This window comes from Sinocyclocheilus grahami, unplaced genomic scaffold, assembly GCF_001515645.1.
Source record: "Sinocyclocheilus grahami isolate Dianchi unplaced genomic scaffold, SAMN03320097.WGS_v1.1 scaffold563.1, whole genome shotgun sequence".
Classification (NCBI taxonomy): domain Eukaryota; kingdom Metazoa; phylum Chordata; class Actinopteri; order Cypriniformes; family Cyprinidae; genus Sinocyclocheilus; species Sinocyclocheilus grahami.
Window position 1 is genome coordinate 938055 of NW_015505742.1, and position 12114 is coordinate 950168.

At 37.8% G+C, this 12114-nt stretch overlaps 1 protein-coding gene across 1 annotated transcript in view; it reads left to right on the plus strand.

Annotated features, from left to right (window-relative positions):
* The window catches only part of LOC107556285 (partitioning defective 3 homolog B-like), a 94824-nt gene that overhangs the window by 22778 nt on the left and 59932 nt on the right, over window positions 1–12114 (plus strand). The window contains exons 6-9 of the mRNA XM_016239355.1: window positions 1077–1206; window positions 2589–2718; window positions 3645–3751; window positions 9859–9903. Coding sequence (XP_016094841.1) covers window positions 1077–1206; window positions 2589–2718; window positions 3645–3751; window positions 9859–9903 — 412 coding nt within the window. The remainder of the gene's footprint in view (window positions 1–1076; window positions 1207–2588; window positions 2719–3644; window positions 3752–9858; window positions 9904–12114) is intronic.

Here is a 12114-nt window from a genome sequence, read left to right on the forward strand (position 1 = left end):
AAAAAAATATTTTGTCTCTCATGCTTATCAAGGCTGCATTTATTGGATTAAAAATACAGTTAAACAGTAATATTGTGAAATATTATTACAATTTTAAACAGTTTACTACTTTAATATATAGGCTTCATTGTCATGATGCTTCAGAAATAATTCTAATATGCTGATTTGCTGCTTTAGAAACATTGCTTATAATTATCAATGCTGAAAACATTTATGCTGCATTATACTATGGTGGAAACGGTTTTTTTTCAGGATTCTTTGATGAATAGAAACAGTATTTGTTTGAAATAGATATCTATTGAAAAGTTATACGTCTTTACTGTCATTTAATGCATCCTTGTTGAATACAACTATGAATTTCTTTCATGAAATGGTTGTGTTTGTTGCTTACATTCAGATACAAAGTATCAAGTTGTGTTGCACCAATTTTGACAACAGCAAAAATGCAAAACAATATGCCCAGCAGGCATACAACGTCATAAGACGTTGATATTTGGTTAAATATCGGTTGCGACGTCGGGTGAGCAAAATTCAATGTAAATTCAACGACTAATGTCAATGTTAAATTGATGTCCCAATACTGTCAGCTGACATTGATATTTTGTTGTTTTTAGGTTGTGTAACCAAAATCCAATGTTAAGTCGACGTCAAATATTGACGTCAACCCGATTTTCATTTTCAACCAAAATGCAACGTCTGTCTGACGTCATGTCCAACATCTACCTGACGTTACATAGACGTCCGATGCCTGCTGGGTGTCTTTACACTCCATATTTAAATACACTTGAATGTAAATTTCTATATGTGCTTCATGGAAGAGTGGACATGCAGAAAAAGGTTGAGGGTAAGCAAAATCCCAAGAGAATTATAATATTTGGGTGTACTTCATTTCCCTAACCTTGTTTTCTGTCCTGCATGGCAAATGTTCCAAATGTTGGCATCCTGTTGAGCAACATGCTTTTAGAATACCCATATTTGTTAAGACATTTTTTCCCAATCAGCATCTTCCAGATTAATGTTTTGTTGCTTTTTTTGGTCTCTAAAATAATTCTCTAATTTTTCGCCCTCTATTTTAGGAAGATGAAGAAAGCAGTCAAACTGTCACCAGAAACGACTCTCCTGTTCATCTTCGTCCAAACAGCAACCACACCAACAGTTCGGCACCACCATCCATAGCAAGCAACCGCATGTACGAGGCTGCTCCTGGTAAGTACACACTGCCACTGATTCAATTGCTTTAGGTCGTGACTTAAAGTTGCTGTACTATTAATTCCTGCTTCATAGACAGCTCCAGAATTCAACTGGATCATGTGGCGGTTTCCACTGGTGGTCGCCAAATCACATTCGGTGTGAATCCATCTTAACTTGTTGACTTCATTCTAAATGCACACCAAGTAATTGCTTTTATATAATGTTAAGTGAGTTCATCTAAATTCTCTCACTGTTAAAGAAACCAATGAAATTGATCAGGTCTCCAAAACAGAAAGAAAGTGAGCGTTCTTCATCAACACCATGTGAAGAGTGCTTTGCTTCTCTGTAAGGGGAATAAATAAATGAGTTAATTTTCTCTGCCGCCTCATTTTCCATGCCAGCGTAGCTTTCCATTAGCTTTTTCGACTTCTACAAGTTGGAAATCCACCCATCTCATCAATACGGATGGAAAGCCAATGACGATATTTTTGCTACATTTTCTTCCGCTTTTATGCAACGCGGCCTGACCTTGAAATCATTAAGCTGATGAAATGGATTCTAAGTGGGCCTTATTAGCATACTCGCAATTGTGCCGAGCGCTCGAGAACGGATAACAAACTGTTTTAAATTCACACTATTCTTTCCCGCCGCTCTCCAGAGAGTTGCCCGTGCCAACACAAAAGGCTTTTTCCGTGTTTTTGGGAAACCATTGTTTACTGATTAGCGTCTCTTGTCCATCAAAGCATGTGACTGTACTTTACTCGCACAAAGAGGGGGATGTGATATTTACACACGTCTCATTTTAAATTCAGATTGCTTTCCACACTCGCTGCCGTTAGATTTGGTCAAATCTGAAAAATTTAAAACGCCAAACCCAGCGTACAAGTGTGCTAGTTTTAAAGAAGTGTTGTTTTAATCACATGTTTTTGCTAGCACCAGTATTCATATTTCATGTCACTGCATATATATGACGCAGTCATTCTGGACCCGCTTTACAATATATGGCTAAATGGTGGAAGGAATGGGGACAGTAGTGCAGAAAATTGAGTCGTAATGGAGGTATTTCAGACTAGTGCTGCTAACATTGATCAGAACATTGTGTGGTCATTGAGAAGGTCTCAATCTATTTCTCACATGTTAGATGATTCAAAACTCAGTGAACGTGGCCAAGTGTGTCTTATTCCTCATAATAGGAGGAATAACTTGCTTTCAAGTCATTTTTAAACCTGTATGACTTTCTGTTTCTCAGTGAAACGCCTATACAATAGAAGAGAACTTAGAAAGTTGAGCTAAAAAATAAGAAAGACATGAGTCTTCTGAAGCCATACAATGGCTTTGTGTGATGAACATCAGCTTTAATATTAGTATATAACATTAAAACTCATATTTCCAAACAGCTCCTTACAGACCCCCTGGCGGACCACAGGAACTGCCGGAGGAAGATTACGATGAAGACGATTTCCCCCCTCCACCTTCTGATCTGGACCTGCTGGAAACAAACCCTCCACACAAACACCAACAAAATCGGTTAGTTATAGCGCTCAAAGAGTAAATCCGGAGATAACGGCCACAGTTCATTGGTTTTCTTTAAGAGCTCTTATTGTGAATGCAAATAAACTAGTACATTGATCAGTGCTCGGTATTGCATCCTGAAGCCTTATTTCAAAGATTTGAAAACAATGATACCATGCAGAAGAATTATTATCTAGTTGTACCATCAACTATTCCGTCAAACACCCAATTGTAACCACTATAGACCATAGACATAGACACCATAGACTTACATATTTATGTACAAACACACACACAAAGAAAGATTTGTTTACAGTATAGGTAGACATGAATGAAATTAATGTCGGTTGCAAATACTTTGTCATTCAGTACTAAAACATATCAATAAATAATTCAATGTATATAGTTAGTTACATATGAAATATTGACTATTTTATCCAATATTTCTGCTACACTACTGTTCAAAAGATTTTTTAAAATAAATGCTCAGAATTTTCTCAGAAAAGACATGTATAATGTTACAAAAGATTTCAATTTCGAATAAATGCTGCTCTTTTGAATTTTCTTTTGTTCTTTTGAACTAACGCAGCGCAACTGTTTTCAACATTGATAATAATATGAAATGTTTCTTGAGCAAAAAATCTGCATATTAGAATGTTAGAATAAGGATGCTGAAAATTCAGCTTTGCATCAATAAAATATATTATAAAAGAAAACTTTTAAATTGTAATAATATATCACAATATGACTGTTTTTACTGTATTTTTGAGCATGTAAATTCAGCTTTGGTGAATATAAAATATTTTATTCAGAGGCATTTTACTCACAAACATTTGAGAGGTAGTGTATGTGTTTTTATGCTTGTAGTATATAGCATATATGCTTGATTAGAGTGTTGCATTGTAAGATCAAACTGACTTTGTGTGATATGTGTCTTGTAGGGCTGAAATGGGGCCGGTTTCCTACAAACCCACCAACCAACAATACCCTCAACAACAGAAAGTCCCAGATTACCCCACCAACAAGTCCTCCAAGAGCATGGATTTAGGTATGAAACACACACACACCACATTTACCAGAAACTACCTACAAAATAATCTCCAGATAAAATAAACTACATCTTGTGGACTAGATGCATTTTGACCAGTTAAAAATGCATTTAGTTTACTATACTGGGACTTTACAGACATTAGATTAATGACTTAATTTAAATACAGAGCAATGCAATTTCAGTGCATTTAACGCTTGGTTAACTTGGACGCAGTTAATAAGACGCAGGTTTTTGAGGTGAAATATTTTGCGCTAAAGCCTTGTAGACAAAGATTAAAGGTTATACTGAGACCTAGAAGACTTTTGAAAGATTTTGGTCTGTTTATCTGAACACAGTGGAAACCGATTGCCTTCAGTGCAAAATAAAGCCCTATAGCTACACATTTCCCAGTATTAGCCACGGATGACCCCGATAACTTGTCCTCTCTCTTTTCCACCACCTTCAGAAACAGGAGGGATATTTCGGTGCTCCACAATGGGAAGTTTTCGCCCGTTTCCAATTACATTTCATTAGGGTGGAGTATTGGCTTCAGCTCCACTGCCACTGTGCTAATCTCCTCACTGCTGAAAGCTGATTGGTTTTCATTACACACATCTCATAGTGTCGTGCTTTGCTGCCATCTTTTATCCCCCATCCAGACCTTTTCCCCTCTATTTATTTCTTTATCTCTCTCTTTCTCTCTCTCTCTCTCGCTTTTTCGTTTTGTTCTTTAAGTTACTCTTTCAATTTTTCTGTATAGGCCTTGTGGCCCGTGGTTCAGTTAGTGTTTCTTTTTGTCCTTTTTCATTTCATTTTGTCCTCTTTTATTTCTTTTTGATAAATTTGTACATTAAGATAAATAAATATACATCTAAAAAAAAATCTAAATCATTGTTGCAAAGGCATTAGCATTTGTAATTCACTATAAGTATTTCTATTTTTTTACTTTTATAAATTGTATAGATAGATAGAGAGACAGATTAGAGACATAGATTCATTTATTAAAAGAAAATGAGTAATATTCTTTATTTGAATATATTAATCAATAAAATAAATTTAACAAACTCTGATGCATATATGTGGTTGCTTATGATTTGCTTAAACTAAATCATTTAAAATGTTCTGTTTCAAGGCTTAACTTACAAAGCTGTATGATGTATGCAAGTTTTAGCAACGATTTCCATCAAAGTGATTGTTTTTGGAGGGTTTTTGGGTAATGGATTTCCACTCAGGGTCACAACTGTGACTGAAGGTGGGAGCAATTTCAGATATTTACTCTAGCATTAACCGCTGTTAGCGTAATACAGGTCATTTATATCCAAATACAAAAATAACCAACGTATTTATTAATCTTAATTTACAAACATTCTACAAACCTTTAAAGTAATCTATCCATCACCCAAGGGTCCACTTTTCTTATCCTCAAGGCACATAATTTCAGTCTGGCTAACGTTTTCCTCTGTGATATTGCGAAACGTTGAAAGACAAAGGTTTTTCTCAGTCAAGCGTGGTCCCTATGAGAGGTTTGGCTTGAGTTCTGGAGGCTAGCGTTTGGAGTTCAGAGTTTTGGCTCTGCTCGAGTCTCTCTGAAAGAGCTTTATTCTGCCAGTCGCATCATTAGCAGCTGTATGTGTTTTTCTGGGCAGACGTTCATGTGAAAATGCTCTTAATTTCTCATTTGCTGATTGCTTTCAGGCCATTTACCTTTACTTTCATGCAGTAGTGCAACACACCAGCCAAATGTGCTTTTATCAGAATATGTAGAACTATTTTTTTATTTTTCTCCTTAACATTTTAGTAAAAAAAAAAAGAAGAAAAGTTTACTGACTGGTTTCTAGGGTGTTTGGATGGTTGCTAGGGTGTACTGCATGTTGCTAGGGTATTCTGGGTATTGTTGTGCTGTTTTGGCTGGTATCTAGGGCATTTTGCATGTTGCTAGGATTTTCAGAGTTGTTGCTAGGGTATTCTGGGTGGTTGCTAAGATGTTTTGGTTGTTGCTGTGCTGTTTTGGCTGGTATCTAGGGCATTTTGCATGTTGCTAGGATTTTCAGAGTTGTTGCTAATGTCTTCAGGGTGGTTGCTAATGTAATGCTATGGTATTTGGGATGGTTGCTAGGGCATTCTGTATGATTGCTGGGATATTTTGGGTGTTGTTTTGATGTTTTAAGTGGTATCTAGGGCGTTTTGCATGTTGCCAGGGTTTTCAGGGTGATTGCTGAGGTATCGCTGTGTTTTTTTTTTTTTTTCGTTGTTAGGGTGTTTCAGTTACTGCATGTTGTTAGGATGTTTCGGTTGTTTCAAGGATTTTCAAGGTTGTTGGTAGGGCATTCTGTAAGGTTGCTAGGATGTTTTTGGTGTTTCTTTGTTGTTTTGTGTGTTTAGGGGATTTTCTATGTTGCTGGGATGGTCAGGGTGCTTGTTAAGATGGTATTTTGGGAGGTTGCTAGTCCATTGTGCATGTTGCTAGGGTTTTAGGTTTTGCTGGGATGTTCAGGGTTGTTGCTAGCCTGCATTGCTAGGGGATTCTGGGTGTCTTCAAGGGTATTCTGGATGTTGCTGTGGATTTTTGGGTGTTTCTAGGGCATTTTGTATGTTGCTAGGGTGTTTTTAGTATTGCTAGGATGTTCAGAGTTGTTTCTACTGTTGATAAGGGAAGGCTGCTAGGGTGTTCAGAGTGGTTGCTAGGGCATTGGTTGGTTCTGGGTGGTTTCTATGATGTCCGGATGTTTCTGTTGTGTTTTGGATGGTTTTTAGGGTGATGTTCAGGGTTGTTGCTAGGGTGTTGATAAGGGTTTCTGGCTGGTTGCTGGGGTGTTCTGGGTGATGAGTGATTGCTAGGGCATTTTACATGTTACTATGTGGATGTTAGGGTGTTTTATGTGTTGCTCACATGTTCAAGGCTGTTGCTGGGGCATGACTAGGGTGTTGAGGATTGTTGCTAAAATGTTTTGGTTGGTGGCTAGTATGTTTGGAGTTGTTGCTAGGGTGTTCATTGTTGCTATGGTGTTCTGGCTTGTTGATAGGGTGTTTGGGGTGGTTGTTTGGATGTTCAGGGTTGTTGCTCGGGTGTTCGTCATGGTTTCTAGTCTGTTCTGGCTGATTTCCAGGGTGTTCATTTTTGCTAGGGTGTTCTGGCTGGTTACTAGAGTGTTTAAAGTTGTTGCTTGGGTGTTCAGGTTTGTTAATAGGGTGTCCAGCGTGGTTGCTAGGGTGTTCATCATTGCAAGGGTGTTCTGGCTTGTTGCTAGGTTGTTCAGGGTTGTTGCTAGGGTATTCAAGTTTGTTGCTATGGTGTTGTTCAGCATGGTTTCTAGTCTGTTCTGGCTGGTTTCCAGGGCCTTAATTTCTGCTAGGGTGTTCTGGCTGGTTGCTATGGTGTTTAAAGTGGTTGCTTGGATGTTCAGGTTTGTTACTAGGTGTTCAACGTGGTTGCTAGGGTGTTCATCATTGCAAAGTTGTTCTGGCTTGTTGCTAGGACGTTTGGGGTTGTTGCTAGGGTGTTCTAGTCTGTTGCTAGGGTTTTCAGCATGGTTTCTTATCTGTTCTGGCTGGGTTCCAGGATGTTAATTTTTGGTTGCTAGGGTGGTTGCTAGGGTGTTTAAAGTGGTTGCTTGGGTGTTCAGGTTTGTTACTAGGGTGTTTAGCGTGGTTTCTAGTGTGTTCTGGCTGGTTTCTAATGTGTTCATTGTTGCTAGGTTGCTCTGGGTGGTTGTTAGGGTGTTCTTGCCGGTTGCCACTTTGTTCTGTGTGGTTTGCTTGAATGTGTTATCATGACTTTGAGCAAATAATAATAGTGCTGCCTGACTTAGCAAACACCGTGAACAGCATTAATATGAGTATTTGAGTATAATGTGATCGTAAAGGATGTTTTTGCAGTCCTTCGTGTGTGTGTGTGTGTGTGTTTGTGTGTGTGTGTGTGTGAGAGATGTTTGCGTGTGTGTTTCTGCATGCATGAGTGTGACATTTTGCCTGTGTTTTGTTGAGTGTGGATAATCCAAATTTGTAGGCGCTGTCAAGCATTCAGTGCCAAAATATTATTTTTTCCTCCCTTTTTTTACTCTTCTGTACCTATTTTTTCCCCCATCAGCCCTGTCTGTGTTCTCTCACATACGTGTCCATATGTACACACACGCGTGTGAACCCACACAAGCCTCTCTTCCAGTGTTATTTCTCTGCTGGGGAAATTGAGCTCATAAAAGATGAAAAGGCTTATTTAAGAGAAATTGCAGTGTAATGAAACCCCATTATTGTATCCCATGGTGCAATGCCTGTGGCAGCAGCTGCTCTTCACTGCTCAATCCTGTTTGTGCGGATTAGTCTCTCTCTCTCTCACACACACAGAGACACACTTTCTTGTTTTCACCACTCAGGCCCACACACACTAATAATTCCTTGTTTTCCTCCACGGGTTGCTACTGTAAATGTCATCGTGGTTTTCATAGATGTAGTCGCTCATATGCATTGCAAAAATCCGTTGTTTTGTTTTCCAGAAGAAAATTCTGAGCAATCTTAAAACAAGACACATTTGATTTTTTTAAGAATGAAAAATGACCCAGTAAATAAGTGTCCGTAAATAAATTTATTTCTTGTTCTTTTGAACTTTCTATTCATCAAAGAATCCCGAAAAAAGGTATCATACCTTACACGAAAACATTAATCAGCTATTAATTGTTTTCAACATTAATAATTATACGGAATATTTCTTGAGCAGCATATCAGCTTATTAGAATGATTTCTGAGGGATCATGTGACACCACAGTATAAAAAAATCTGTCACAGGAATAAATTACATTTTAAATTATATTCAAATAGAAAACACTTATTTTAAATGTTAAAGTTAAATGCAAAAATGTTAAATTCTAATAATATTTTACAATATTACCATTTTTGCTGTATTTTTGTATATTATACAGTAAAATAGTGTGTGTATATGTATGTATGTGTGTGTTTATATATATATCCTGTTTTTTTATTTCTTTTCTTTATGAGTTTTTGCTATGTGTGCACAATGTAAGTCAAACCGTTCGAGTGTTTGTGTGTGTGTGTGTGAGAGAGAGTGTGAGTGAGTGTACGCGTGTAGTTTTGTGTGTTTAGGCAAACCACAGATGTTCTCAGCTGTACAGAAGCGTAACTGGCCCTGCACAGCCTTTCCTAATTAAAACCAAGTGTGGCTACTTGCATGAGGAGAGAGAGATGAAGCTAGATCCATACATCAGGTCACATGTGGAAAAGCTAGAGTTAAAGAGATCTCTACAAATCCAATGTATTATTTTGTCAGTGCAGTTTTTTTTCTTATAAAGGTTCAGTTTAAAAGACATAAGTCATGCTAGGACTAAAGTGTATTACAGTGGCTTATTTATTCCAGGGTAAATATAATCCTAAATATAATATAAGTCATATAAAATCAAAACTGAAAGGGATTGTCAACCCAAAAATAAACATTTTGTCATAATTTACTTACCCTCATGTTGTTCTAAACCTGTATGAAATGCTTTCTTCTATTCAACAGAAAATAAGATATTTTGAAGAATGCTGGTAACCAAAAAGTTACTGGGAGCCATTGACTTCCATAGTATTTTTTTCCCCATACAGAAAGGCAATGGGTACCATCAATTGTTTGGTTGCCATCATTCATTAAAATGTCTTATTTTGTGTTCAACAGAAGAAAGAAACTCATACAGTTTTGGAACAACTTGAGAGTGAACAAATTATGACAGCATTTTTATTTTTGTTGGAACTATCTCTTGAAGTTTTGTGGCTTATACCCTAATGTGTAAAAGAAGCCTAAACCAGTATAAGATGGTCTTAGGTGGTCTACTGGTCAGACTGGGAGATAATTTAAACCAGCTTGACTAATTTGGAAGACCAGGCTAAGATCGGCTTAGACTAATTTAAGCTACTTTTCTCGGCATGGTAGTAGATATCTGGATGCTAGCGTCAGCTTAAAATCAACTTACAATAGAAGCATAAATGCATGCAAGTGTTTTAAAAGCATTACGGCAAAACTTAAACATTACACTTGTTAACATGAGCCTGTTGTGAAGTTATATCCAGTCTGGAATGTCTACTGGGCGACACAAATAAGTGTTTAAGGAGCTGATGGATGTTTTGTTTTTGTGTTTCAGTGGCAGATGAGAGTAACATGGCCTCCATTCAAGGACAGAGACCTGGTAAGGAACTTGAACACGAACACACACACACACACACACACACACACACACAGCACATATTAAAGCCACGCACCACATGGGAATGAGATTTTACTATGGTTAAGGAGTTTTGTTAGGCATGTTAAGCCGAGTTGGTTGGAACCCTCTTAACCGTGGTAACGTGCTTTATTTTAATGAACAGCAGCAACAGAAATATGATAAAAGACAGCAATGTTCTATACCTGATTAATTTTATTCATAAACAATAAGTAAACAATTGCTCTGCCAAGTTGTTTAGTTTATCAGCCTTGCAACGTCAGTTCCACCATACTGCTTTAATAGCCAACATCTCATTTATGGTCAAGCGCTACAAGGCTGGCCCAAGATCAAGCATGTGATCTGTAAAGCACTGTGTTAGTTGACTCACAGGCCAGTAATCTGACTCCAGATCAGTTGCTGTGTCTCAGCCAAGTCAAATGAAGATAAACAGAGGGCAACTGCTGGCCATTTGTAGCCTGTCAGTTGAGGTGAGAAAGTGAGTTGCTGCAGGCAGTGATTGAGTTAGTGGAGGAAACAGACAGACACAGTGAAAGCAGTGACCACACGCTACAAGACCACAGACACATGCAGGGTCTGTTCCAAAAATCTAGTTTTCAGTAAAATAGACAATAATATACACTAGTCAACATTTAAAGTGGATCAAAACCTTTCATCAAAGTTGTCCTAAAACCAAAAACCAAAATGCGTTCTTTTCTTAGGACAACTTTGATTAACTTTTTTGATCCACTTCAAATGTTGACTACTGTATATCATAATATAGCATTTTCAGTCTTAAAGACTACATTTTCAGTCTTAAAAAGTCACGATTTTTGAAAGTGACTTTTTATTATATGCTCTACCTATAAATTTCTAGGCATATATATATTTAAATCATGACAACTCTCGGAACATTTTAGCATGGTGATGGATATGACAATGTTAATATACAAACCCAATTCCAAAAAAGTTGGGACACTGTACAAATTGTGAGTAAAAAAGGAATGGAATAATTTACAAATCTCATAACATCTCTGATGGTATGGGGTTGCATGAGTGCGTGTGGCATGGGTAGCTTACACATCTAGAAAGGCACCATCAAAAAGGTATATCCAAGTTCTAGAACAACATATGCTCCCATCCAGACATCGTCTCTTTCAGGCATGACAATGCCAGACCACATACTGCATCAATTACAACATCATGGCTGCGTAGAAGAAGGATCGGGGTACTGTAATGGCCAGCCTGCAGTCCAGATCTTTCACCCATAGAAAACATTTGGTGCATCATAAAGAGGAAGATGCGACAAAGAAGACCTAAGACAGTTGAGCAACTAGAAGCCTGTATTAGACAAGAATGAGACAACATTCCTATTCCTAAACTTGAGCAACTTGTCTCCTCAGTCCCCAGACGTTTGCAGACTGTTATAAAAAGAAGAGGGGATGCCACACAGTGGTAAACATGGCCTTGTCCCAACTTTTTTGAGATGTGTTGATGCCATGAAATTTAAAATCAACTTATTTTTCCCTTAAAACGATAAATTTGGTCAGTTTAAGCATTTGATATGTCATCTATGTTGTATTCTGAATAAAATATTGAAATTGGAAACTTCCACATCATTGCATTCTGTTTTTATTCACAATTTGTACAGTGTCCCAACTTTTTTGGAATCGGGGTTGTATTTGGTCTTGGCGGAATAGATCTGCTAGGCCGCTGCTGCTGTTGGTTGATGTTGTTGAGTTAGATTATTGCTGCTGCTGCAAGCAAGTACAGGAACTTGCTACTGCCAATGCACATGGTGTTACGGTGCCGTGAGTATTTAAGACATACTGCTGCTGCTGCAAAAATTGCATATAAAATAACCCCATAGCAGATCTATACAAGTGGAGCTGGGGAAGGTGGAGGGTTTCAGAGAACTCTGAAAGCACGCTGCAGGAATCTCAAGTGAATGCTAGCCAGCCATATAAATGCAATGCAGTAAGCTCATTGGCTTTATATGCAGCATGAAACAATCAGCTTGTACCAAGTCGTTTAACTCTTTGAATATCATCAGTTACGTTAACAACCCGTCAGCCTGCGGCATCTAGAGTTTCATAACTGAACTATATACGTATATATTTATATATATACCAGTGGCGAGTGGTGACTTTATTTAATCGGGTATGCTGAGTGATAAACCCCCCCCCCCCCCCTTTT